The sequence below is a fragment of the Monodon monoceros genome, unplaced genomic scaffold (assembly GCF_005190385.1).
Source record: "Monodon monoceros isolate NGI ecotype Baffin Bay Population unplaced genomic scaffold, NGI_Narwhal_1 Super_Scaffold_1, whole genome shotgun sequence".
Classification (NCBI taxonomy): domain Eukaryota; kingdom Metazoa; phylum Chordata; class Mammalia; order Artiodactyla; family Monodontidae; genus Monodon; species Monodon monoceros.
Genome location: NW_021703765.1, coordinates 61,820,212 through 61,848,189, shown reverse-complemented (window position 1 = coordinate 61,848,189; position 27,978 = coordinate 61,820,212). Strand labels below are relative to the sequence as shown.

The 27,978-nt window shown below is 49.4% G+C and overlaps 1 protein-coding gene and 1 long non-coding RNA gene across 3 annotated transcripts in view; one reads left to right on the top strand and one right to left on the bottom strand.

Moving 5' to 3' along the window:
• LOC114892847 (immunoglobulin lambda-1 light chain-like) overlaps window positions 1-2,831 on the bottom strand; it is a 29,500-nt gene extending 26,669 nt beyond the window's left edge. Inside the window, 5 exon segments of the mRNA XM_029218164.1 lie at window positions 1,052-1,216; window positions 1,218-1,288; window positions 1,419-1,489; window positions 1,608-1,796; window positions 2,804-2,831. Of these exon segments, the coding sequence (XP_029073997.1) occupies window positions 1,052-1,216; window positions 1,218-1,288; window positions 1,419-1,489; window positions 1,608-1,796; window positions 2,804-2,831 (524 nt within the window).
• A 10,921-nt stretch (window positions 2,832-13,752) lies between these two features.
• Window positions 13,753-19,046, top strand: LOC114899139. 2 transcript variants are annotated; one of them, XR_003794520.1, is made up of 4 exons: window positions 13,753-13,909; window positions 14,942-15,561; window positions 17,337-18,049; window positions 18,437-19,046. It is a non-coding gene; the product is annotated as an uncharacterized LOC114899139 (long non-coding RNA). The 2 variants fall into 2 exon arrangements; XR_003794519.1 differs by having other exon boundaries at window positions 17,337-19,046.
• The last annotated feature ends 8,932 nt before the right edge of the window (window positions 19,047-27,978 follow it).

The window sequence follows — 27,978 nt, the reverse complement described above, 5'->3', positions numbered from 1 at the left end:
CCCTAACCTGTGTGGGCATTTGGGTGTGTGACTCTCAGCACAGGGTGACCTTATTTGCTTTTTAACATGGTCATTCCGATATTTTGATGGTACCAAGAAGAAACACTTTTGAGTGTTTATCTTTTTTAAAACAATTACTTTTCTTCTTGAATGAATGAAATAATCAATCCCTCAAACATTTGAACTAAGCCCCCAAATCCAATCAGGCTTAGCTATGGGCAAAGAATATGAAAGTGCTGAAACTTTCTCTTCTTTTTAACAATTTACTTAATCAGATTAATCTAATTAGGGCATTTAACAGAGCTCTGGAAGGGAGAGATTCTCTCACTCCCTTGGGAGGGATGGAGGTCCAGACACACCAGAACTCCAAGCTTGTGTGATGTCTGACCAGCTGAAGGTGGGATACCCCAAGTTTACTTAACATTCTGTTTTCCATAAGGAATTGAGTTGGCCAAATTCCTGTGCCCAAGATGCCATTTTCCCAGTGTTTAGTTACCAACGGGGATTCCCTTGGAATCTCCCTCTCTCTGAAGTCATTACTAAGAGTCAGATCAACTCTTCCTGTCTACTGACAATTGAGGGAGCAGAATTCTGAGCTGAGGACCAAATCGCAGAGGCTGGAGACTGAAGGAGCCTGTGGCCATCCTGAGGCCCCGGCTTGACCCACCCCCACCCCCATTCATCCAGATGTTTGCCAAGCATCAGGTCCTGGAAGCTGAGGGATGGGTGAGGGAGATTGGTAGAGACTGGGGGATTTCTCTAACCCCTTTATAACATAGGATTTACAAACTCAGATGACGCTTAGAGCATTCAGGTGAGTCTGGGGCAGAAATTCTGCTCTGCACACGGATGTGGTTGGGCCCCTGGGGCTCCGCAGACAGGAAGGACCCATATTGTTGGCCCCCCTATCCTGGGAAGCCCAGGGCACAGTTACAGGGTGCAATGCCCCAGGGGCCAGAGGAGCGGGAGATAACAGAATCACTTGGTTGCACAGAGCGAGTGGGGAGCAGGTTTCTGCCCCACTTGCTTGTGGCCCTGGAGCTCTGGTGGTGCGCTGAGGCTGTGGTCACGTGTCCCACAGTAATAAGTAGCCTCGTCCTCGGGCTGGAGACTGGAGATGGTCAAGGAGGCCGCGCTGTTGGACCTAGAGACTTAGAAGCGGGGAGGGACCCCCGCGGGCCGACTGCTATCTGCAAAGACCACCAACGTGGGGTCCCACCTGCTGGAGCCACCTGGCATAGTTGCTGCCAAGGTTGTTGTTGCCCCCAGAGCAACAACAGATGACCGTCTGTCACAGATGACCCTCTGTCGCAGAGTCCCCGAAACCGAGGCCGGCTGGGTCAGCACTGACTGCGACCAGGACCATGGAAGGAGAGAGACAGAAAGCAGTCACCCTGAGCTGAGAGCCGGCACTGAACCCAGGAGGAAGGCAGGAGAGGAGTCCCTGTGCCCTGCCGGGCTGTGTCCTGAGACCACGTCAGCCGGTCACCTGGGAAAAGGGTGAGGAGGGTGAGGGGAACAGAGTGGTCCAGGCCATGGTGGAGGGGCCCGCAGAGCTCCAGTCCTGAGACCACAGCAGAGGCTGGGTTCCCGGGTCCCTCTAATACCTGCCGACACCTTCGTGGGAGCAGAGATGCAGGAGGATGCTGCTTCCTGATTGGCCCCCTGCCGGCCCAGGGCCCTGCTCTGGGCATTGACTACATGGGGTTGGGGAGTGCTGGCCTCCTGGAGCCGCCTCTCTGGGGCGGAGGGGCGCCTGGTCCCATCGGGACCCCGCGGGTCCTGGCAGAGCACGGCTGCAGTCAGTCACACCCGGGTGAAGGCCCTGTTGGCGCAACTACCTTAGAGTCCCCTTGGGGGTTCCCCGTTGGGAGGTCCCCACCAGCTGTCCCTTTCGGACAGCTCCACGGCGCCCCCTGCCGGCTGCAGATGCGCGAGCCCCAGCACAGGGATGAACTTGGGGGCGATAAAATATATATCGTTATTACAGCTGACCTCTAAAATTCATCATTTCCTTCATTTGTGAATACAGGCAAAAAACCTCCACAGTACTGGCCATACCTGTTTGTCACCAACAGAAATAGCAGCTCTTTTCAGATCACCAACCTCCAAATACAGTTTACACTTATCACTGCATCCAAATTCTGGTAGCTATTAGCTCACACCTGCTGCTACACTATCATAGATTTGTTAATTCTACCATCGTGATGAGTGTGCTTCAGGACAATTGGATTTGTTTGTAATCCTGTGCATTTGTCAGTGTTCTCCAGACAAAGACATCCAGGACACACCTGCAGGCAAGCGAAGCTGGGTTTCTGGATTCACGGCACTGTGGGAGCCGTGGGGTGTCTCTGTAGGAGGGTGTTAGGAAAGAATTATCAGGGGATTTGGACTTGTGTTAGGGAATTTCGGGGAAGGTACAAGGAAGCGAGGCTTTGCTGGTGGTTGGATGCTGTCAGGAAGCCGGGTGATCCTATCACTGGGTACTGTCCTCATTCTAACCCCAGAGGAGGGAGCCCAGAGGAGGAAGCCCAGAGGTGGGCCGAAGCTGTAGCTGGGAGAAAAGTAGCACTCACTCACAAGAGCCAGCATGGGGGGGAGATGTTTGGTCATTTTGTGGTTTGAACAATGCTCACGTTTTCCTGTGTTCATATATGACTGTGGAGTGGTCTTATTTTGTCTTGATCCAGCAGGGTCCCAGACTGGCCTTGTCTGAGGCTGGCTTTCTGTGAAATTATGCATGTTCAGAGGAGCTGTAGGGGCCAGGCCAGCTCCCGGCAACCCAAGACCTGGCTGCTCGGACCAGCAGGCTCCCAGCTGTCAAACGCCATCTTCCCTCTCTCACATACGTATCTTAAGAAAATGATAGTGGTTTTATGGGTATTTTTTTTTAACATGCGTCAGTCTACTTGTTCTGCAGTGCCCAAACTATTCCTCACTTTCTCTTGCTTTATAACATGTGTGGAGATCTCTGTGTTTACAGCTGCATACTACTCCATCACCTGCATGGCACATTTTGCTTATTAATTCCTGACTGTATTGGTTTCCAAACTTGGTTGCACATTAGAATCACCTGGATGCCTGGGTCTCACCCATACCTATGAAACCATAACATCGGGGGCAGGGCGTCAGAGCCAGGAATCAGTGCTTTTTTAAAGATTCCAGGTGGTTCCAACATGCTGCCAAGTTTGGAAACCCCTGCTCTTTGCAATAGTTCTGGAAATCGTGCTGCTTGTTAGAATAACCTGTGGGGCTCTTTCTGTTGTCCAAGAAGTAGAACATTGTTTTGTGTTCTATTTCTTTATCTGGGTGTTAGTCACTCAAGAGTGTTTGCCTTGTGAAAACTCATCAAGCTGTATGCTTGTGGTTTGTGCACTTCTCTGTACATTAAACCTTCTCTGTCCCCTCTGAAGATGTCAGCACAACACATGTTACACCTGAAGACTTTTTTTTGAATTCTATTTTATTTATTTTTTTATATAGCAGGTTCTTATTAGTTATCCATTTTATACGTATTAGCGTATATATGTCAATCCCAATCTCCCAACTCATCACACCACCGCCACCACCCCACCACTTTCCCCCCTTGGTGTCCATACATTTGTTCTCTACATCTGTGTCTCTATTTCTGCCCTGCAAACCCCTTCATCTGTACCATTTTTCTTGGTTCCACATATATACACCTGAAGACTTCTGACACTGGATTTTCTTCAGTGTAGGGGATGGGATTGGAGTCCTGGGCAAGAGCCATGGTCAGAGGAGGGTGCAGTTAGCCTCATGCTACAAATTCGGAGGTCACCACAGGCTGCTTCCTGCAGTCCATGGAAGTTTCATCTCTTCTGCAGAGAGTAGGAGGATGGTACTCAGAAAGGGTCCCTCTGTATCTTCACCCAAGATGTTTCTTGCACCTTAAAGTCTAAACATTTACTATTTCTGTGGCCTGACATACTACGGTTGGCGCTCTGTTGAGCTCAGTGGGAAAAGGGATGTTAACTTTGAAACAGAGTGATTCAGAATCTCTGAGGCCAGCAAGAAACCAAAATGAAACCCAGAGTTGCCTGGGCACATATCTGCAGAAGATAAAAATTCTAATTTCAAGAGATACATGCAACCCAATGTTCATAGTAGCAGTACTTACAATATCCAAGACACGGAAGCAACCTAAATGTTCATCGACAGATGAAGGGATAAATAAGATGTGATACACACACACACACACACACACACACACACAAATATTACTCAGTCATAAAAAAGAATGAAATAGAGACACAAGGGAGAGGGGACCCTGCCACAGCTGCCAGTGCAGGAGTGGGGGCGCTGGTCCTGAGACCCAGATCCGATGAGTACCCTGATCCTAGACCCTGAGAGGAGGGAGGAACATTCCTCAGACCTCACCGATGTGTGAATGGGGTGGCGGTACCCCACTGCCTTTCCACCCTTGCTCAGGATAGGGGAGGGGTTTTCATGTCAGTTGGTTCCCTGATCCTTGACTGCAGTCCTGCCTCAGGCCCAGGCCTTGGAACCCTGCAACCCAAGGCCCACAGCCACCTTCGTGCCTCCGCTGCGAAGGCCGCCTCAGGGGGGAGAGTGGATAAAGGGAAAACACCCGCTCACGTTCCCGTGGCGAGGCGCGCCCCGCCCTGCCGCCCACGTGATCTCCCCTGAGAGCAGCAGGCCCCGCCCATCTGCCGCGTGTGAGGCGAGAGGCTTCTCTCATCCACGTCAATCACTGAGCTCTTCGCGCCCGGCCTGGTACGTGAAGCATGGAGAGTTATGCAGTCGCGCGGGCCTCAGGAGGCCTTGGGCTGCTCGGGTCAGGGCCTCTCCTCCTTCCCCGAGGTTTCTTCCCTCAGCTGCCCCGCGGGGTTTGGGGACGTTCAGGCCTAAGGGCTGGCGCGGCCGAGGCCTCAGAGCGTGGCCCCGGCTTCCCGTGCTCCCGGTCGGCCCTGAGTGGGGCCCAAAGAGGTTCTGAAAGGAAAGCTGGAAGCGCGGCGTGGGGGAGTGAGGACTCCGGGGGGCGAGACCTCGTTGAGCTCAGGCACGGGCCGTCGTTAGGCCCTCAGGCCGCGGACGGTGCTGGGGACGCAGTCTGCTGGGCTGAAGCGAAGGCTCGAGGAGACGCAGGCAGGCTCTCCGGGGCAGCCGGGGAGCGCGGGCCGGGGCCGGACCCCCGAGCAGTAGGTCCGAAGGCGGTGGACTCCCCCCGCCCGCCCGGGCCCCAAATAATCTGAAATCCGCGTTCTCCGTTGGGCTCTGAGGCCCCACTCAGAGCTGGACGCCCTTCCTTGAACGACCTGCCGAGGCTGCTCGCCTTCCTCGCGCTCCCGCAGTTGCCCTCCAGGCCTGTGACTGGCTCATCCCGGCAGCGCTGGCAGCGCGCGGTGGCTGTGCTCAGGCTGGGAGTGAGGGGGTGGGGGAGGCACCGCGCCCCGAAGATGCTAACGGGCCTGGCCAGGGGGTGCCCGTCGGGGGGCGTGGGGGGCTGCGGTATGAGGGTGCTCCGTGAAGGGGCCCAGACATTGAGATTGGGGGGTGGATTTGCTGATTTGTGGGCATCCTTCAGAGGTAGAACGTTTAACATCCTGTCAGGGACCTAAACAAGTATAAGTGAACTTGCTACAAGGATGGCTTCTGGAAGTGTGCAAAGAGCAACAGCCGGTGCTAAGTGAGGTGGAAACTCCAGGATTGTTGGGACAGGTGGCAGCGGAAGGGGAAGGGGCTCAGGGAAGGTGGCAGGCTGGCATAGACGCACTTTCTGCGTAACATCAGAAAAACCAACCAAATGGTTACGCTGCACGGGAAGCCCCAGCAAACACACCAGTTACCAAGGCCCTCGGAATATGCCGATGACAGGGCCAGCAGCCTCACTTGACAGCTCGGTGGTGGTGCTCCTCTGTAGGCCAGGGCTGACAGACGCAAAGAGAGGCTGTTACAGGTTTAGACTCATTAATAAAAATGAGGATGATAGGACCCTGAAGCAGTTGGGGTCAGGTGATGGCATTTCACATCAGAAGCTGGGTGGACTCAATTACTGTAATGAGCCATATGGTTGGAGTGGCAGCCAAGGCGCCTGACCCACAAAGAGTTATGGACGTGGTTTAAAGAACACAGCGTCCTGTGCATCAGAACGAAGAGTAGGCCCTGCTCACAGCAACTAGAGAAAGCCCACGCGCAGCAACAAAGACCCAATGCAGCCAAAAAAAGAACAGTGTCCTTAAGTGCAAGATATCAATAGAAGGGCCACCACCAAGAGTAATACTCTTACTATCACAAGAAATCAAGGATGAATGATCGGAAGGCTGAGGGCAGTCAGCCCAACAAAAAGGCATACTCCCTTGCCAAGTTTCTAGATCTGAGTCAGTTTTCAGGCCTGAAACCCTTTGGTTGAAGAAAGGGACTAATAATTTCCTCAAAGGAATCTACATACATTTATTCAGCATATTAGTTACCTGTTTCTGTACAACAAATTACCCCAAAACTCAGCAGTGTAATTTGCCATTATCTCGTACCGTTTCCGAAAGTCAAGAACTTGTTTGCAGCTTAGCTGGATGGTGCTGGCTCACGGTCTCTCATAAGGATGAAGTCAAGATGTCGTCTGGGGCTGGAGTGTATGCTTCCAAGGTAGCTACCCTCATGCCTGGCAAGTTTTTGACAGGAAGCCTCAGTTGTTTGCCACATGGACCTTTCCATAGGGCTGCTTGAGTGTCTCCATGACACCAGAGGAAATGATCCAAGAGAGAACAAAGTGGAAGTCACAGTATCTTTTATGACCTAACTTTGGAAGTCACACCCTGTAACTTCCACCATATCCTATTGGTTAGCACAGACCTCGCTTATTCAGTGTGGCAGGGGACTTCACAAGAGCATGAATACCAGGAGGAAGAATCATTGCAGCCATTTTGGAGGCTGGCTACCACACTCGGGTAAGTGTAAATAAGGGGAATTGGAATATACAAGCAATTTGAGGATTGGACCAGGGAAAGAGGAATATACAAACAATTTGAATATTGCTGGACGTAGTGTCAGAGTTGACGTTGATATCTGGAGATCCAAAACATCATTGTGGCCCACTGTTAGAATGGAGAGCCAGGTAATAAATAGAATCCTGGCCGAGATCAGCTCACAATGGGTATACTGTGTCATTACCCAGTTTGCAAATGTGTAATTGGAATAGAACATTTGGAAGTTGATGCTATACTCACATTGGGTCTTTCTTCTGTGGGGTAAGAACTATTGTGATGGGGAAGGCCAAATGGAGCCTCTGTAATTGTTCCCACTCCTGGTCAAGATAGTAAATAAAAAGCAGTACCACATCCTAAGAGGAATGATGGAAAAAAATTGTCCTTAGGATGTAAAGGGCTCATGGGTGGTGGTCCTTGTCATAGTTCCATATAATTCACCAATCTGTCCCTGCAGAAACCAGATTCATCCTGAAGGTTGGCTGAGACTTCTATAAACTTACCCAACTAGAAGCCCCAGTTGGGCTGCTGTGCCAGATGTGCTCCCTTTCCTTGAGCCGATTAGTGGTGCCTTAGGTATATGGGATACAAACATTCATTGGTGATGTGTTCTGTTCTATCCTTATCAGGTACCATTTGCATTCACATGGAACAGACGACAGTATGCATTTAATTTTGCCCCAGGATTATACCCGTCCACCCTCTGTCATAGTCCAAAGACAGCTGGACCATCTGTCATCTGGGCATCCACAGAATGTGGCATTGATTCACTTTGATGACATGCTAATTGAGTTAGATTAACAAGAAATGGCTGGCGTCTTGGCGGTCTTGGTAAGAAACATGCACTGCAGCGTAGGAGCTGGTCCATATGAGGAGTCAAGCACCTGCCATATGAGAACAATTTTGAATGCCCCCAGGGGTCGAGGGCATGCTAGGTCATATCATCCAACGTGAAAGATGAATGATCACATCTTGCACCTCCTGCAGCAAAGAAGGAAGCATGATGCCTGATAGAACACTACAGGTTTTGGAGACTGCATGTTCCACGTCTGAGAACACTTCTCTGGCCAATATATGGGGTGACACAAAAGACCACCACCTTTGAGTGCAACCCGGAGTAGGAAAGTTCTCTGCAGAGTAGCAGAGTCCAGACTGCCGTGAATGCAGCCCTGTGCTTGAGCCATGAGACTCAGCAGAACATAGGAGATTGGAGGTATCAGTGGTAGGAAAATGTGCCATGTAGAATTTGTGGCAAGCTCCAGCAGGAGAGTCACAGTGCTGGCTTCCAGGGGTCTGGGGCAAGGCTTTGCGGTCTGCAGTGGTGAATTATATGTGTTTTGTAAAACAACTCCTGCAGCGCCGCTGGGCCCTGGCGGAGGACCATGGGACATGGGGTGACTGCATGTCCAGAACTGTCTGTCATGAGGTAAGCTTTGTCAAACCCACCAAGTCATAAAGTTGGTTAGGCCCAGCAACAGAAGAGTGCCAGCTGAATGCTTTATCCTCTTTGTGTCAGGCACCCAGTTGACAAGGAAAGGAGCCCCCGCATCATGAGGAGATAGGGCTGCTTTTAAACAAGGGGGTGGAAAGGAATATGTTTGACTCCCAAGTGATCCTTTTGGTCCCTCTATCAAGGCACCAGTATTCCCTTGCCCAGTTGTGACAGTCAAAAGACAAGTGCAGCCAGAGAAGGCATAGTGAAGAGGGGCTCAGACCCCTCAGACCACCTGGCAAGCTACCAAGGACAACAGAGGTGGCAGCTCATTGTGAGGAGAAACAAGACCAGCTGCAGTGGCCAAGACTTTAGTTGATCTCACTAGCTTTCCTCCCCTATCTCCTCCAGGATTAGAGGCCACTGGAATCCCAGGAGAACCCCTTTCCAAACAGGTGACGTGCATTCAGCCATGTACCTGTTGGGAGTAGGCCAGCTGTAAATCCTGTTTTTCACAGACAAGAAAAGGAGCATCTGAGATCATTGGCTGCTCACAGGAACCAGAGGCCTCAGCTCCTTACGTCCTGCTGGATGGAGATTCACGGTCCTTGGGCTGAAAATCCCAGTGGGGAGGAGAAGCTGCCTTGGAATCTAGGAGGAGGCCCTGAGGAAATCTGGGTGACAGGTGAAGCATGGGCTACTTACAACACCCACCTCAACTAGAGAGGGATAGGTGAGGATGCCTCAGGTGCTGAGCAGGGAGATGCTTCAGGCTTCAGTCGGGAGAAGCTGGAGGTGTGAATGGCTCCTCATAAGAAAGGCATTTGGGGGGAAGGAGCCTGTCCAGGCCAAAAGCCTTCGGGAGGGGAGGGGGAAGGAGGTTGTCTCACGGGGAGTGTGCTGAGCGCTTACTGTACTGTGTCCTGGGAACCTCTTCTCTGGCCCCTGTGATCCCTCATGGAGAGTTTGGTAGTTGAGTGATGGAGGCATGGAGCTCTGCCCTCAGAGGAGGGGCAAGGGCAGAGATGCCCCTGAGGGTCCCAGGCACGTGGCTTCCTGTGGGCTATTCCTTCAGAGAAATGGGACGTTTCAGAAGCGCAGAGAGGAGGATTCAAACTTGTCATAGCCACCTCTTTGGCAAGGGCTCTAGCTGCTTCAGAGGATCCCTGCCTTCAGAACAATTGGTGGATTGTGACAGGGGCCTGGTGCTTCCCTCTCCTGCCCTGCTTGCTCCACAGGCTGCCCCTAGGCCTGAGCCTCCCTCAGCAGGTGCCCCTTCTCAGGCATACAGACGTGGGAAATGCTCCAACGAAGGTTCCATCAGCTCAGAACCTAGTGTTTTGGTTGTTAAAATGATCATTTGCCAAGCCTGCCCTAGCGTACCCCCTGTGTCCCCCACGGAAGAGCAGCCTGCTATGGGGTGAGAGCTGAGGGCTGCTCCAGGGAGCAGCAGAGCAGAGTCAAGGTAGGAAGTGGAGGAAGGTTGGGCCCACGGTGTGACTTGCTGGCTGGGCTGGTGGCAGAAGTAAATGCATGCACTGTAGAGACTCCCCGAGTGCCCCATTGCTGGCCAGGTCTCTGGTTCCTGCCCAGGGCTGTACTTAGGTGTCTCGCACCTGAGGCCTTTGCAGGTCCTGACTTCGCCAGCCCCCTGGGCTTAGGTTTTGGCTTCTGTGGTCTGCGTACTAGTTCCTCTAATTCACCTTTTTCCAGAATCCAAAACTGCTTTTTGTGGAGGAGTGGGGATATCTAATTCATCCTCTGTTGGCTTCCTGGTTTTAGATCTTCCTTTACTTGTTTGGGTTTCCGGGTGGCAGCTCAGAGCACGGGCGCTCACTTGTCCTGTATAATCAGAAGTTCACTGACAGGCGCCCTAACGTGCGCTCTCCTTTCATTCCTGGAAGAAACCCTTGGTGATCCTGCTTCTTTAAAAAACACTGCTCCACTTGGTAATATTTTACTCAAGACTTTTAAGAGTCTATACTTATGTATGGGATTGTACTATAATTTTCCTTTTTCTTGTCTTTTTCTGACATTTTGTGTCAAAATTTTACTAGCCCCGTAAGAAGAGTTTTATATCTTGTTGATGTTTTTGAAAGTTTTCTCATCTCTGAACTGCACTGAAGCCTGGTGGAATGTGAGTTAGCAATTCACTCTATAGAATGGGGCAGGGGAGAGGTGAGAACATGTGGAAAGCCATGGTCACTATTTTAGAAGCCCTGCTTGCCAGAGAAGGCAGACAAAACTTCAGGATCTGACCTCTTACCACTGGCCTACGGTAAGAGACTGGGTGTTCAGTCGTGTTCCTTAAAATCACCTTGGAGGTGGTGGTGATCCTGGGGAAAGCTCAAGAAATTAAGTTTGGCAACTTATACTTTCTGAAGCCCAATGAGGGACAGAGATAAAACCCTAATTATTCTCATTTCAGCCAGCTGCTGTCAGGGCCAGGGAACCCTGGGCTGACACCAGCAGAGAAAGGGCTGGAGGTTTATGACTAGAAATTGCAGGATGGAAGGAGGGGTCTGGGACAACCTGGGGTTCCTGCTGTTGTGGGTGATTGAGGCCTGGGTTGTTCTGGCCCGAAAGAAGGAGGCTCAGTGCTGTGAAAACCCATTCAGGGCCTTCCCTTCCCTGCTTCAGGTCCGTGGAGATGAGCAGACAGGACCCTCTCAGCCTCTTGGCTCTTGCAGCACAGAGCCTGCTGAGTGACAAAGACTCAGCCATACGCGCCCTGGAGGAGCTTCCTGTGAGACTCTTCCCAACACTATCCACTGCAGCCTTTGATGGGGGCCACACGAAGACCGTGACAGCAATGGTGCAGGCCTGGCCCTTCCCCTGCCTCTGTCTGGGATCGCTAAGGGATCGGTCTGTAACTCAGGACCTGTTGGAAGCTGTCCTAGATGGGCTGGAACTGGGTCCTGCCAACATTGCTTGCCCCAGGTGACTGCACAGGTCGGGTGCTGGTAAGGGCACCATGAGTTGAGGAAGAGGGAGCTGGGTCCAGTGATGTGGGGTCCAAGGATGTGCCAGAATCTCCTGCTGGTGCAGCATCAGTCACTGGGAGTCCTTGAGGCCATCATTCAGAGTACCTGGCGTGTTTCAGAGCTGATCATGCTGTGAGGTGGTTGAGAGTGTGGTTAGGTTCCTGGGTGTCTAAGAGGCGGGGACTGAGCAGGATCTGAGGGTGGATGAGGATGGTGGACCCACTTAGAAGGCATGGCTGACTGCTGGCTGGCATGGAGGCCCCTTCCCCTGCCGCTGCCCATACCAGCCCTGCTGTGCTGTCTTCAAAGTCACAGTCTCAGCTCTCTGCCTCGTTCCCCACAGGAGATCGAAGCTAAAGGTGCTGGATTTTACCCATGACTTTGAGCACTGCAACTGAGAGGAATGCTCTGAGACCTTGCCTGTGCCCTCTGTCATCACACAGATGCTGTAAGAGCCAGAGGTGGACCAGCTCACGCCCAGCTCCAGAGAACAGCCTCCACGTGACCGAGACCCTGTGGAGATACACACAGACTTTTTTTTTTTTTTTTTTTTTGCGGTACACGGGCCTCTCACTGCTGTGGCCTCTCCCGTTGCAGAGCACAGGCTCCGGACGCGCAGGCTCAGCGGTCATGGCTCACGGGCCCAGCCGCTCCGCGGCATGTGGTATCCTCCCAGACCGGGGCACGAACCCGTGTCCCCTGCATCGGCAGGTGGACTCAACCAGTGCGCCACCAGGGAAGCCCCACACAGACTTTTTCTTAGGTTGCATGTTTGGTTTCTTCCATCTGTCTGGGTTCCCCTCGTACATACTGCAGAGAGTCAAGAAGAGCCATGGTTGTCTGCGCCTCTGCTGCCAGACACTTGTCATTAACCAGGTGCCATTCCGCAGCCTCATGGAGATCCTGGGGATGCTGGAGCTGGAGGCCATCCAAGAGGTGAGGCTCCATCACAGGAGCAGGTTCTGCCTCCAGTCAGACCTAATCTGGTTTTTCACCCAGGTCGGGCAGATGAGCAACCTGGGCAACCTCATCATGAGCCCCATCCCCTGGGAGTTCCCTGCTTATGGCTTCTCCCTGCTCAGCCCGCTGGGCCACCTCCAGAAGCTCCACCTCATCTTTGGTTGTCTCTCAGACCAGCTACAGAAGATGCCCAGGTGAGTGCGTGGAGAGTCCCTCTGAAGGTACAAAGGTCACGGTCCCTGGACACTTACTCCTCTGAGTGTTTCTGTCAGAGCAGAGGCAAGCCTGGACTTCCCCTTCCACAAGTTCCTGCAGAGGCACCGATGGACAGACTCCAAGGCCAGTGTCCTGGGCCAGCTAGTGGCTGTTGGCTGTTGTAGAAGAGAAAGATACATGTCTGAAATTGGCATCTCTCCACTCATTCATTTGTTCATTCATTCATTCAAGCACTTGGTCCATGACATACATAGACCTAAGAATGGATATAAAACCCTGAGAAGAATCCCACTACTGGGCATATACCCTGAGAAAACCATAATTCAAAAAGAGTCATGTACCACAGTGTTCATTGCAGCTCTATTTACAATAGCCAGGACATGGAACCAACCCAAGTGTCCATCGACAGATGAATGGATAAAGAAGATGTGGTGCATATATACAATGGAATATTACTCAGCCATAAAAAGACATGAAATTGAGTTATTTGTAGTGAGGTAGATGGACCTAGAGTCTGTCATACAGAGTGAAGTAAGTCAGAAAGAGAAAAATAAATACCGTATGCTAACACATATATATGGAATCTAAAAAAAAAAAAATTGGTTCTGAAGAACCTAGGGACAGGACAGGAATATAAACTATGAACTTTCTCACCTTTTATATGTTAATATTAACATATATAACTGTATATGTATATATATATGAACTTTAAGTAGAATTGAATTGTGACTCAAGACTTAATTCTTTAAGGCTTAAATCACCATTTTTGGGTCTAAAAATAAAGTTAAACTTTTGTTTTGACAAGTCAAAAAAAAAAAAACAAACCCTGAGAAGGGTCACACAGGTGCTCATGTTCCAGGAGCTTATAGGAGCTTTCACAGAGAAAATGTGAAATAAGGTGAATAAGGGTGTGAAGTTGTGCGGGTGGTATGTGAGGGAGATAGGTGCTCCCACGCCATCTAAGCCCAGCTGATTTGGTCAGTGATGCCTCAGTTATGTCTCACAGACCTTTCTGTGGCATTCCCTGGAACAGGGAGCTGTCCTGGGACCTGGTCTTTGAGTGAAAAGAAACACGGGGAACCACCTTCCCAAACCTTACACCCAGTAGGAACCTAGCCCTTACCATGGAAGGAGCCATTTCTGAATTTCATTAATTCCTACAACAACTCATGCAGCATGAGTGATGCTTGTGTTTACACAGTTTGTTAGGAAGCCTGAGGCTAAGAGGTCAGTGTGCCCGACACCACGCTCTAAACATGGAAGAGGTCCTGATGGGAATGGTGAAATGATTGTCTCTGAGCTCTGTTCTTCACCAGTGCAGAAGACTGGCGCTCAACACTGGCATCTAGACTGAGGTAGGGGCAGTGCAGATTTCTCAGGCCAGATTTCTGGAGAGAGCTGGGGCTCATTCATGAAATCAACAGGCACTGGTCAAAAATCTATACTGTGCAAGTGTTCTAATGCTGGGGATAAAAAGACAACCTCTCCCAGCACTTGTCCCTCTGGTCTGTTTACCAAATTTCCCTTTCATTTGCTTCACTGTCCGCACTTTGAACAACAAGCAATGGGGTGAGTTTCTTAAAATAGTCGTTTATAAAGTGGGATCATTGAAATGATAATCAAGGAATAGAGAAGTAAGGTGCTCCACACAGAGTTTTCATTCACTTGTTTAACAAATAGTGACGTCCTGCTTGGTACAAAAACTGGTCTCACTGGGGCATACAAAGGTAAACATTCATGATGTCTGCTTTCAAAGAACTTAACTTTGAAAGAGGGATGGGGACCACGAAGCAAGTTAACAAACCAATCAGAAAGCTGATTTCAAAGGACTCCATGAGAACAACAGAATACCAATATGATGGGAGTTACTGGAGTTGGAGGTGGGTGGCTGTGAGGTAATAGGAAATATATATAGTCATCCCTCAGTATCTGATGGGAACTGGTTCCAGGACCCCCCAGCTCAAATACCAAAATCCGTGGATGCTCAAGTCCTTTATGTAAAATGGCAGAGTATTTGCATATAACCTCTGCACATCCTCCTGTATACTTTAAATCATCTCTAGATTACTGATAATAATGTAAATGCCATGTAAATAGTTGTTATACTGTATTTAGGGAATAACGGCAAGAAAAGTCTACATGTTCAGTATAGAGGCAGCCATCCAATGGTTGCATTTGTTGGCAACAACGTAACATTTTCTTTGTTTCAACACTTACAGATTGCTTTCATTTAATGACCTGAAAGAGAAATACATGGATTAAAACACAGAATATTTAAAATACAAGAACATGTAGAAAATAAGCGAGAAATGTAAATTCATTCTTTCTCTCACCCACGGTGTTAACACTCACCAAAACCCTGGTTCTTCTCTCTCGATATCCTTCAGATGATGATGATGGTGCGACTACCTGACGACTGTTTGGTGATGATGACCCTCAGGTGATGAGGACGGAGGAGGAGGTGACAACGGTGGTGACTGATATATGGTGCCTACAGTGCCCATGTGGTGAGGCAATGAAATGTGTGGCACTGTAGGTAAGCAGTGAGGATGTCTCACCGCTAACTTGGACCTTTTCACAGGACATCAGAGGATCATCTGTGTCAGAAGAACCAGATTTCAATTGCAGACATTGATGCTCCGGTGGAGGTTCAATAATACTAATGTCAGGATCTGTGGAGTCTGAGGGCTGAGGATCTTCAAGCAAAGGTGGAGGCTTCACAATGGCAGATGCTTTAGTTAGAAGCATTGTTATAGGAAGTTATTTATTCTTTTTCTTTGCATCATCAAACAAATCTTGCAGTGGTTATAGGCATGCTGCTATCCCTTGAAAGACACGGAGACTTCATTCCATCGAAGGACACTGCTCGAGGATCATATTCATTTGTGCCCGTTGGAAAAACTGCAGCAAATTTTTCAGGTGTCCAAGGTGATGGCTCTGTCTCCTCTAATCTTCTGCATCATCATCATCTATATGGGATTTTAGCAGATCTTCGCGTTCCTTGTTGGTAAGGGTTTCTCTGTGCTCTTCCACGTGTTCCTCAACATTGTCCTTGGTCGTGTCAGAGAAGCCTCCCCTACCAACTTCCCTTGCACCATTCAAGATATGCTTGACTTCTGTTTCAGTAATGGGGAATCCCCTGAGATGGTTGACTTACCTTTCTCCATCATGGATCGCAACATGCATTGGCTGTCTTGGCCTTCAAGACGTCTGCAGCCTCTGCAGTAAGCACAGTTGTGGAGCTCTTCCATAAATCCATGATGCTGCAGGACGTCCCTGGTGGTGCAGTGGGTAAGACTCTGCTCCCAATGCAGGGGGCCTGGGTACAATCCCTGGTCGGGGAACTAGATCCTGCACGCATGCTGCAACTAAGAAGCCCGCGTGCCACAAGGGAGATCCCATGTGCCGCAACTAAGACCCGGCGCAGCCTAAATAAATAAATACTAAAAAAAAAATCCATGGTGCTGCAGTCCGAGTTTGCGTCAAGGGCAGCACAAATCCTGCCAGACGTGAGGTGGGTGTAAGTCACCTTAATGCGCTTGACGAGGCCTTGATCAAGTGGCTGCAGCAGTGACACAGTGTTACGAGTTGGGAATGTCACTTCTGCGTTCTCTTCGGTGAAGCAGAGATTAGGGATGACAAAGGGAGCATCGTCAATCACGAGGAGGACCTTGTAGGGCAGCCTCGCCTCTTCTAGGTATTTCTTCACTTCAGGAATGAAGCACTGGTGGAACCATTCCAAGAATTGGATGGCCGTCACCCAAGCCTTCTTGTGTTGCCAGAACACAGGCAGGCAATTTTTCTTTTTGTTCTTAAGGGCCTGGGGATTGTTTGCTCAGTAGATGAGGTCTGGCTTGATCATGTGACCTGCTGCCTTGCCATGCAGCACCAGAGTAAGGCAGTCTTTCCAGACCTTGAACCACGGGGCTGCTCGGCACTCTTATGGCTGTAGGTATGATTGGACATCTTCTTCCAGAACAAGCCCATTTCATCAAAATTGAAGACTTGCTCTGGAAGGTAACCTTTCTCTTCTACAAGTTTCTGGAGTTTTGGGAAGGATGAGGCCACCTCATGAGGCTGTAGCGCTTTAGACAGCCTGCTAGCCAGCCAGCCCGCCCTTACTAGCTTCAGAATCCTCCCTCTCACTCTGCTCAGGCCCCTCACAGCAGCACTCAAGGAGGCTGAGTGCTTTTCCATGCATCGTTTTGCCATCAACAGGGACATGCTTCCGTGACATGGCTTCTAGCTACACACTTAATGCTTTCTCAGTCCTTGCAAGCACTTTATCACGAACCAGTGAGACTGTTTTTGCTATTGTAGAGGCAGCACTAACACTTCCATGGATTTCAGCTTCCTTCTGCTTTACCATGAGAACGCTCGGTTTGTTCTTACTGACTTCACAGCCCACTTTGACAAGTGCTTGACATGCCACTTTTCAAAAGATCTAAGATTTTCATTTTATCTTTGAGACATGGCACTTTACTCTCCCCCTTAACCTTTTTTTTTTTTTTTTTTGCGGTACGCGGGCCTCTCACTGCTGTGGCCTCTCCCGTTGCGGAGCACAGGCTCCGGACACGCAAGCTCAGCAGCCATGGCTCACGGGCCCAGCCGCTCTGTGGCATGTGGGATCTTCCCAGACCGGGGCACGAACCCGTGTCCCTCTGCATCGGCAGGCAGACTCTCAACCACTGCGCCACCAGGGAAGCCCTCCCCCCTTAACCTTTGAGGGATTGCTGTGGCCAGTTAATTGCTCTTTAGAAGGCTTTTTTTTTTTTTCCACAGAAACAAAGGGTGGACACAGCACAAGTAGTGAACAAATCAGACAGTGAGGTGAACAACTCTCAGAAAAGGAGAGACTGAGGATCTGTGAAACGGTGTGAGGCGACAGCAGGCTGTGCCTAACGTCTCTTCATTTGTGTGGATTCAGCATAGTGCTCAGTGCACGAATTCAAGTTTGTCTTTTTGGAACTTTCTGGAACTTTTTCCCCGAATATTTTCAATCCAAGGTTGATTGAATCCACGGATGCAGAACCCACAGATACGGAGGGCCAACTTTATTGGTCTCTGCCCCCAGTTCCTGGCACAGAACTCCTAAAACCCTTGTAATTTCCTACATGGTAAGAACCCAACGAGCATCCTTTGTTCTAATGAGGCAGCTCTAGGTGACTCCTAGATGGAGGCTGATCACCAGAAAGTCCAAGCCGTGACTGGAAGCTTGGAATTTTCAGCCCCACCCGTCATCCTCCAGAGAGGGGCTAGAAACAGAGTTAATAATTGATTAGGCCAACATAAGGAAGCCTCCATAATATCCCAATAGTAGAGGGTTCGGAGAGCTTCCGGGCGAACACATCCATATACTGGGCGGGTGAGGCACCCCAACTCCACGAGGACAGAAGATCTCACGCTCGGGACCCTCCCAGACCTCGCCCCGTGTATCTCTTCATCTGGCTGTTTATCTGTGTTCTTTTATCATATCCTTCAGTGAACTGGTACATGTAAGTAAGTGTTTCCCTGAGTTCTGTAAGCTGCTTTAGCAAATAAATCCTGAGGAGGGGGGTGTGGGAACCTCTGGTTTGTAGCCAAATGAGACAAGTTGTGGGTAACCTGGACACCCACTACTTGCTATTGGCATTTGAAGTAGCATGGGGGTAGTCTCTTGAGGGACTGAGCCCCAACCTGTGGGATCTGACACTCCCCACGTAGACAGTGTTAGAATTGAATTAACTTGTATGTCACCCAGCTGGTGTCAGAAACTTGTTTCTCCATGTGGGGAAAAATCCCCACACATCTAGTGACCAGAAGTATCAAAAGTGAAGTGTTTTGTGTGAGTAGTAAAGGAGCACAGGACGAAGACTGACAGTACTCTTTTTTTTCCTTTACAGTGGCTACTGTAGTCAAGGGGGAAAGGGGATGGTCAGGAAATCAAGGGTTCTCTGTGAACGTTACCAGTGACTGACAGGTGAGTGTTGAGAAGCAGCCAGACATAAGGAGAGGCCTCCCAGGCAGAGAAATGAGACATACAGTGAGAAGGAGTGAGGGAGACGGAGGTGAAGGATGTGTCAAACCCTTTGGTGGTGAAAATGGAGAATCATTTTGCATGGAGTGGCCCTTTGCATAGAGTTACCTGGGATAGAACAAAGGTGATTAAGATGAAGGGCAAGGTAATTAAGTAGAATTGTTCTAATTACTTTTTTATGTTGTTGTTGTTGTTGTTTGGCTTCGCCCTGTGGCTCGTGGGATCTTAGTTCCCTAACCAGGGATCAAACCCGTGCCCCCTGCAGTGGAAGCTCGGAGTCCTAACCACTGGACTGCCATGGAAGTTCTGCTAATTACCATTTAAAATCGAAGTATAGTTGATTTACAATGTTGTGTTAGTTTTGTTCTAATTATTTTTGCTTCATAATAAATTCTGATACCTAAATGCCTGTCTCTTTCCCACCCTGCCTCCTATCCTGCACTACTTCCCGAGAGCTACCTTTGCTGTTCTGGACCCATTACACTCACTTCCATTATATCTAATAATCTGTAGATACTCTTGTGTTTTCTCTATCATCTATAATAACAGCAGTTTTATTTACTCATTTCTAATCCTATGTCTCTTAATTTTCATTCCTTATCACCCAGGCTAGGATCTCTAGTACGGTGTTGACTAGAACAGTTAAGAATGGGTGTCCTTGTCTCGTTCCTGATCTTGTAAGATATGCCTCCAACATATGCCCATTTAGACTGATGCTTCTTTATTCAGGGTGATGTTTCAGTTTGTCCCACATCTACTGTTTTGTTTTGTTTTTTTCCTAGATAGTCTCTAAATGTTTAGTAAAATTCCCCTATGAAACTATCTGGACTTAGTGCTTCCTGCAGGATAGCTCCTGATAACTTTCTCTGTTCCTTCTATAGAAATTAGTCTAAGTGTACATGCCAATTTTCAACTGCACAGAGGGTCTGTACACCTAACCCCCACGTTGTTCAAGGGTTACCTGTATTAACCTACTGCTTTCTGGCCCAGTAAGTAGTCTGCATTTGCTGTCCTATTGGTATATAATTCAGGACTAAGGAGGTCAGTTTCTTACATCAGGAGCCCATGGGTGGCTTATGGCCATCATAGGTGGTCCAGAAACTCCAGGAGGCATGAGAGGAGGTTTCCAAAGCCTCTACAGTGAAGGAGTCTCTGAAAGCTCTAATAGGATTGCCTGTTGATTTCAATTTAGAGGGTTCTAGAGCCTTTTTTGGAGGGGTCCCCATTCAGTGTAGGCTGATTGCAGGTAACAGCATCAGTCCCAAAAGGACTAAGAGATCTTGTATCTGTGTGAACACTGTGGATGCTAAGAAGGTCAACGGCTGTTTCTTGACATGTCAGGGATGGAGCAGCCCTCAGTTTGCCAAATAATCTTCAGGATTTTAACTGAGGTGGTGCGGCTTTGCATTATGTGTGGGACAGTGGCCCATCCTCCTCCTGTGAGCCCTTTTGTGTCATATCTCCTTAATGAGTGTGTCAGATGAATCTCCCTAGAGGAGGATATCATCAATATAGTGTCAGATCTGAGCTTCTGGAGAAAGTTCTGCCAGAACGTCCTGTAGCCAATGACCCAGAAGCCATGGCTCAGTATGCAGGCGAGTGTGGCTAGTTGTTGGCAGAGATGTGGAGAGAGAGGGTAGACACATGGTCACTGGGCTTGGCTAGGCTGCATCTGCTCTAGGGTCTGAGCTGGAGGGGCTCACTCATGCTAGGGTGCAGCCCCCAGGTCTCTGAGGACTGTCCCTACCCACACGGCGAGAGAGAAGCAAAGGAGGCCGAGCAGGCTGTGGGGCTGGGCTACCCAGGGCCTTTCTTCCCCTTCACTGACCCACGCAGGAGGGGCTGCTCCTATAAACTTGTCCCCGCCCAGCGCCTTCTCCAGCCCCTCCCTGAGCACTGCTTCAGGCCTGAGCTGAGGGCCTGTGGGGAGGGCTGTGTATGCCATTAATTATTTAAGAAAAATTTTAAGAGCACAAATAAATGACACCACTACCCAAGGAAATTCTGTGCTTCAGTGGATTTTCTTCCATTCATTTTCCTGAACCCATTATGTACCACTGATTGTAAATTATTTCTCGAACATAAAAATAACATGGTCTCCTATAGGGCAAAGGAATGGGTGAAGACCAGAGGAGACCCTATCAGCTCCAGTTAGCTAAGTGGGGGGGTGTGAAAACACCAGAAAAACCACCGTCAGCTACTCCCCATTCCAATAAATAGTTATCCAGGTCTGATGGCCACCTTTCGCTTCTCAGGAGAAGCAACATTATGGGGAGACTCTCAGATGTAACTACGCAGCTGTGTGGGTTGGGAGGTAGAAGGATAGGAAAGCAGCTTCCCCGAGATCAGCCTCCACATTCTCAACTCAGCACAAGCCAGGCTGAAGGCAACTGCCCTGTTCTGTACCCGAATAGAATACACCTGGTTCAGAGTGTGGATTGGGCATAGTTTGTCTGAAGGCAATGAAACTCCAGCAGTTCCCTACCTCTTCTGTCCTCTAACGGGCAAGCTAGTGACAATGTTGAACTTTAACTGAGTCTGTGCTCCCAGAAAACAGCCATGGTTAGGAAATCCTTTTGTTTTCTGAAAACCTGTTTTCTAGGAAACAGCTTACCTCAAAGAATTACCCTTCTCCATATGACTATGATAAGACTCACTGTCCACTCTCTCATGACTCCCTTGTTTACCTGTTCCGAGGCCCTAATCCAATATGACTAGTGTCTTTATAAGAAGAGGAGATTAGGACACAGAGGAAACCCATGTGAGGACCCAGTAAGAAGTTGGCCACCTAAAGCCAAAAGAGACGTCTCAGAAGTACCCAACGCTGATCTTAGACTTCTAGTCTCCAGAACTGTGAGAAAACAAATTTCTGTTTTTTAAGCCACCTAGTCTGTGGTATTTTGTATCATGTATGGCAGCCCTAGAAAGCTAATGCAAATGCCTTCAAAAAAATGAATGAATTAACTAGAGAATTTAAATTCATGCCAGGCAAGTCTTACTAAGTACAGCTTTCTGATTCTCCAATACTCACTTTAGCAAAGTTGTAAAATTCAAATGATCACATGCTTACAAAAATGTGAAAGATTAAAAGATGCAAAATACGAATAATCATAATGACTAGGAGTTACTGTGGTCTTACTGCACACCAGGCATTAAGGTAGAGCTCTCCGTGAAATTTTTGTTTACTCCTCCTAACAACTTCATGATCAACGTACTACTGCACCCATTTTATAAATGAGAGTAGGTAATTTAGTCAGATAACTTAGGGAGTGAGTTTTCAACCCAGGCCACCTGACTCCATGCAGAACCCCCACTCATAGCCACTGTGTTTCTTTGTCATTCTTGGGAAATCTCACTTGTTTAGCTCATGCTGCCAATACCTGAAGCAAGTCAAGGGAAAGTTTCCCTCACAAAGTAAGAGCATATATCCCTTTCCCTCTTTCTCCAGTGCAGCATTAGGAATTAGGAATTTAAGTTCTCAAAACCACTGCTGAATGAGGCTGAATTGGCAATAAACAACTTTAGGATGTGTTGTGGTCTGAACACGGGTTGGAAAAGAATTTCCAGACACAAGGCAGAATGTAAAGAAGATAGGATTTATTAGAGGTAAGGGTCACCGCCAGAACAGCAGGCCTAATTCCTAGTAGTCTGGGAGAGTCGAGCCTGAACATGTGCTATTGATCAGTTTTTATAGCCAGAAAACAAAGGAATGGTCCGAGGTGAAAATTTCGTTTACTGATTGGTTGAGGCACGTATACCTTCCTTCTATAGGGTGGAAGTGGGACAGGGCAGATTCCTTTCCTTATTTGGGACAGGTCCTGTTGCCCAGGTAGGCGTCGCCCAGATGGGCTCAGGAATTTCATAACCGTCATGGTGGGGAGGGTAATTGATTAAGAGTCTGGTAGGGGGTGTAACACTGAAACTTTTTCAGGCAGGGTCATCCTTTGCCCTTGAAGCACCATTGTCCTTGGAGCACCACAGGATGGTCTTTTATCCAGGTGCCACCAGGCTCCTCCCTAGGGGAACTCCCTAAAGCTCAATCAACCACTTAAAGTAGAGCATGCATTCGTGCCACATCAGTGTGGAGCTAGGTGTCACTTTACCTGGTATCCTATGGAAAGCTGGCCTCTGTTACCATATGGGGTAGCTGTCATTTGCCAATTTCATATTGTCCATATCCTAAGGTTATTAATCTAACTCATACATTATCAGTACATGATCAGGAAGGGTAATTTGAACTCTTTAACAGGACTTTACAGGGCCATACAAGATCTGGTCCTGCTTTCCTCTTTACTCCATTCCATTCCCTCAACAACATCTCAGTTCAAATGAGGCTAACTTCAGTTCCCCACACCTGCCCTGTGCCAGCTTGTAGCTGAGCCTTCTCACATTCTATTCCACTTGCCTGGAATGTTCATTTTCTCTCACTTTCCTCCCGTTGTCTCTTCTTCCGGGAATCCTTTCATGAACCTAAAGGCCCTAAATTATGGTGACAATCCACCTTTCAGTGTTCTTTTGCCCTTTTTAAGGCATTGTGAGTCACCTTATTTATACTTTCCTAAAATAGTTCTCAAAATGTTATGACTGTTTGTTTTGGCCTAGCTTGGGTGCTAAGAGTGTTCCGTAGGCCAAGGACAAAATGAAGCAAAGCAGGAAGGGTTTTCATTAATTCACATAATGTTAAATGAGCATGTATAAATCCAGTACTTACTATGCACAAGGCTCAGTGCTATGTGATTTGTATATTTTCTCCCAGTAACTCTAAAAAAAGTACAATTATTTTCCGCAATTTAGAGATTAAAAAGAGGAAGTTTAGAGAATTTACGTAACTTAACAAAATCACACAGGAAACGAGACATAACCAGGATTTCAGCACAGATCTGTGTGACTTTATTTTTTTTAATTTATCTGTTTTATTTATTTATTTTTGGCTGCGCTGGGTCTTCGTTGCTGCTCATGGGCTTTCTCTAGTTGCGGAAAGCGGCGGCAACTCTCCGTTGCGGTGCGCGGGCTTCTCATTGCAGTGACTTCTCTTGTTGTGGAGCACGGGCTCTAGGCGCACGGCTTCAGTAGTTGTGGCTTGTGGGCTCCAGAATGCAGGCTCAGTAGTTGTGACGCACAGGCTTAGTTGCTCCACGGCATGTGGGATATCCCCAGACCAGGGCTCAAACCTGTGGCCCCTGCATTGACAGGTGGATTCTTAACCACTGCGCCACCAGGGAAGCCCCGATCTGTGTGACTTTAGATCACTGCTCACGTTGCTATAACTCTCCTAAGCAGTGAGAAAACCTCATGGGGAAAGACTGAGGCCAAGGCCTGGCCCCAAAGACCCCTTTGAGCTTTTTTTTTTTTTTTTTTTTTTGCAGTACGCGGGCCTCTCACCACTGTGGCCTCTCCCGTTGCAGAGCACAGGCTCCGGACGCGCAGGCTCAGTGACCTTGGCTCACAGGCCCAGCCGCTCCGCGGCGTGTGGGATCTTCCCGGACCGGGGCACGAACCCGTATCCCCTGCATCGGCAGGTGGACTCCCAACCTCTGCGCCACCAGGGAAGCCCCCCTTTGAGCTTTTTAAAATCCTTTTCCTTGGGGCTTCCCTCATGGCACAGTGGTTAAGAATCCACCTGCCAATGCAGGAGACACGGGTTTGACCCCTGGTCTGGGTAGAACCCACATGCCACGGAGCAACTAAGCCCGTGTGCCACAGCTACTGAGCCTGCGCTCTAGAACCCAAGAGCCACAACTACTGAGCCCACATGCCTAGAGTCCGTACTCCACAACAAGAGAAGCCACCGCAGTGAGGAGCCCACGCACTGCAACGAGGAGTAGCCCTCCGTCACTGCAACTAGAGAAAGCCCATGCGCAGCAACGAAGACCCAACACAGCCAAAAATAAATAAATTTGTTTTAAAAAAAACAAAAATCCTTTATCTTTAACCATGACTCCAGTTAGTAAAGGGCTTTATGCCAACTCTTTACCTCCAGTCTGAGGAGGAGGAAGAGGCTCATCTCACCGGCTGCACCCCCATTGTATCACTCCCTCATCCCCGGCCTTCTGGACTTTTGAGGACCAGCCCAGCCTTCCCTTTAGAGAGGTCATTCAAGGAGATCCAGTGTTACCAAATCCAAGCTCAGTCTGCTTGCTGCATGACAGGCCAATAATTGGGAGATGAGGTGTGGAGGCAAGGAATAGTGACTTTATTCAGAAAGCCAGGCACCCGAGAAGATGGCAGGCTAGTGCCCTAGAGTACCATCTTATCAGGGTCTGGATGCCAGTTTCTTTTATAGAACAGAGAGGGGGAGGAGGTGAGGAAGTAAAGTAAAAAAGCCATAAATCTTGCTAAGTATCTGCTGGCTTGGCGAGCATCAGGGAGGGGATGTGTTCATTTCTTCTTTTCTACAGCCATTCACAGGTGGGCAGGGTCAGAATGTCTCCGTGTGAGTTGAACAAAGGCACTTCAGTTTAACATTCAGGCAGAGGGGCAGGGCTCCCTGAGGCCAGCCACTATGTATGCTTACAGTTATAGACAGCATCCTTTTTGTGATTATAATAACAAAAGCAATGAAAAGCAAAGGTTAAAGTAAGAGAAACAGATCCAACATGGAGTCAGATTTTTGCTCTTCCCTTTTACACCAGTACAAGGCTCAGTACCTGTGAAATAGTGGCCTCCCCAGCCCAAACCCGAAGCGTGATAGGCCCTGCCCTCCTCCCTCCCTGGCGCCAGCCCACATGTGGTTAAGGCCACTCTGCCACTGCTCTCCACGTGTGACCGTGCTTAGCCCACCAGACTGGCCCCATTCCCACTGCCCACCCACTGCACAAGTGGGCAGGCGGGAGCTCCACTCTGGGGACACCAGCTCCTGGGCCACCTCATTAGTCACGAACTGACTGGTGAAGCCAGCAGCAGGCTGAGCCCACAGCACCCAGGCCTCAGACAGTGATCCTGGTAACGGGTGTGTCACCCACCTCCGTGTGGCCACCGGGTCTCCACAGCTTGCGCACCTCGCTCCACTGAGAGCTGCAGGACGACATTGCTGGAGTAGCCCAGTACTTGTTCAGCCCCAGCTGCTCGCTGGTGTCACACCTTTCTACTCAAGGTGTAATAGTGGCGAGGCAGGCGCAAGCTATAGCAGCCCTGCTCAGCCATTGGTTGGTGCCACAGTGGGCCCCTCCCTTACCCCTGTATATAAAAGAAGCCTGACTTCAGACTGAGGTAAAATGGTTTTTCGAGACGCTAGTCTGCCATCTTCTCGGTCTGCTAGCTTTCCGATTAAAGTTGTTATTCCTTGATCCAACAACTCATCTCCCAATTTATTGGCCTGCCATGCGGTGAGCGGAAAGAGCTTGGGCTCAGTGACACCGGGGCCTTAAGAGCCTCAGCCTCATTCAATCGCTAGGAACTAAGGAACAACACTCTGCCAGCAGCCCGTGGAGTGGGACCAGGGACAGACTTCCGGCTCGGCTGGATGTGCCCGGGGCCACAGCGTGCAACGGCCGCCTGCCATTTTTGACTCCTCCTGCTGAGTCCCTGGAGGGCTCTTCTGTCACCTTCCATAGCCAGCTGTGGCTGGAAGTGGATCCAACTGGCCCCTAAGTGAGGCTCTTCATGGGGGCTCCAAGAATCCCTTTGCCGATGTAATGTTCCTGGAGTCGTTTCAGGGTCTTATCCTTTTCTGGAATCTTAGGTCAGCTCAGACAGGTCACTCCAGCAGCGCTCCCTTCCCACATTCTCTGAGGAAACCGTTTCTCCCTTTGAATGGTTCTTTATAGTCTTAGTGATAACCTGTTGCCTTCTTAAAACACTCCTGGGGGACTTCCCTGGTGGTGCAGTGGTTAGGGATCCACTTGCCAATGCAGGGGACACGGGTTCAAGCCCCGGTCCGGGAAGATCCCACATGCTGTGGAGCAACTAAGCCCATGTGCCACAACTACTGAAGCCCACACACCTAGAGCCCGTGCTCTGCAACAAGATAAGCCACTGCAATGAGAAGCCCACACACCGCAATGAAGAGTAGCCCCCGCTCGCCGCAACTAGAGAAAGCCCGCGTGCAGCAATGAAGACCCAATGCAGCCAAAAAAAAAAAAACTTAAAAAAGCTTAAAAAAAAAAAATCCTGCGATTGTAATAGAGCGGGGCGGTGTGCAGCCCTTAGCACGAGGCGGTTGCTGGGCGCGTTCCCGACAACCCATTACCATTAACGCAGGATGGTTAGAGAAGCAGTTAGAGGTCCTGCTCAGCCATTGGTTGGCGCCGCAGTGGGCCCCTCCCCCAAGCGAACAACTGTCAATGAACAACCTTAGTTGGTCCCAGTCAGCCAACGGCTGGTGGAGCGGTGGTTGTCAGGAGGAGAATGAGGTGAGAGGCGGATCCTAGCCTACTCCCCAGGCAGCTTGCCTGGCCTCAGGGTGAGCTGGGGGGCCCAGGCAACAGGCTGGAGGCTGTGTCCTGCAGGGCTCCAGAGCCCTTGCCCAGGCCGCCCACTGGCAGGACCCAGGCCCTGAGGTGGCAGTGAACCTCTCCCCCATCCCTGCCTCTGCGATCTAATGGCAGCGGCAGTCTGCGTGGGACTCAGTCTGTGGGACCTGGACCCTGCCATTCGGGTGACCTGAGGAGCCTGAGGGCCAGTTGGGTCCAGGGCACCTGGCTCTGTCAGCTATGACAGCTGGGCAGGGTCTGGGGACCTGGCCCTGAGGGAGCCGCCAACTGAGATCTGCCTCCTCTTAGCCAGGACCTGGACCTCGGAGGGTGTAAGTTGTGCCTTGGGACCTTGCCCTTTCTTGTCAGAACAAAGAATAACACTTGTTTGGTGGAGATTTACAGGAACATCGTGACCTGACCATGACCTGACCTCAAGAACAAAGAATCTGACACCAAGAAGTTTGCAACAACTAACCACGCCCCTCCCTCACCTTTCCTATAAAAGGGCTTTGCTGAACGCTTTCGGGGAGTTTGGGGTTTTTTAAGGGATGAGCCACCCATCTCATTGCATGGCCCTGCAATAAACATTTCTTTGTTCCAAACTCCAACGTTTTGGTATTGTTTGGCCTCACTGTGCGTTGGGCCTGAATCCAGAGAAGTTAGTTGACCTGAAAGTCATCACTGAGTTAGAAAGGTAGGAGTTCTCATCCTGAGGGCCTTAATAATAATAAAAGTAGGAAAGACTTTGTCCTAAAACCCCCCATGAGGTAGGTTCTATTAATATACTCATTTTATGGTTGAAGAAACTGAAGCTTAGCTTAAGGGAAATGTCTGCTGTTACTCAGCTGCTTACTGTGGAAGAGCCAAAATTCCAGCACCAAACTGTTTATTCCAAAACCTCATCCATTTAACCAGAATTGTACACAAAACATAAAACATCTGGGCTGATCTGCTTTACTTCTTTTTTTTTTTTTTAATATGTATTTATTTATTT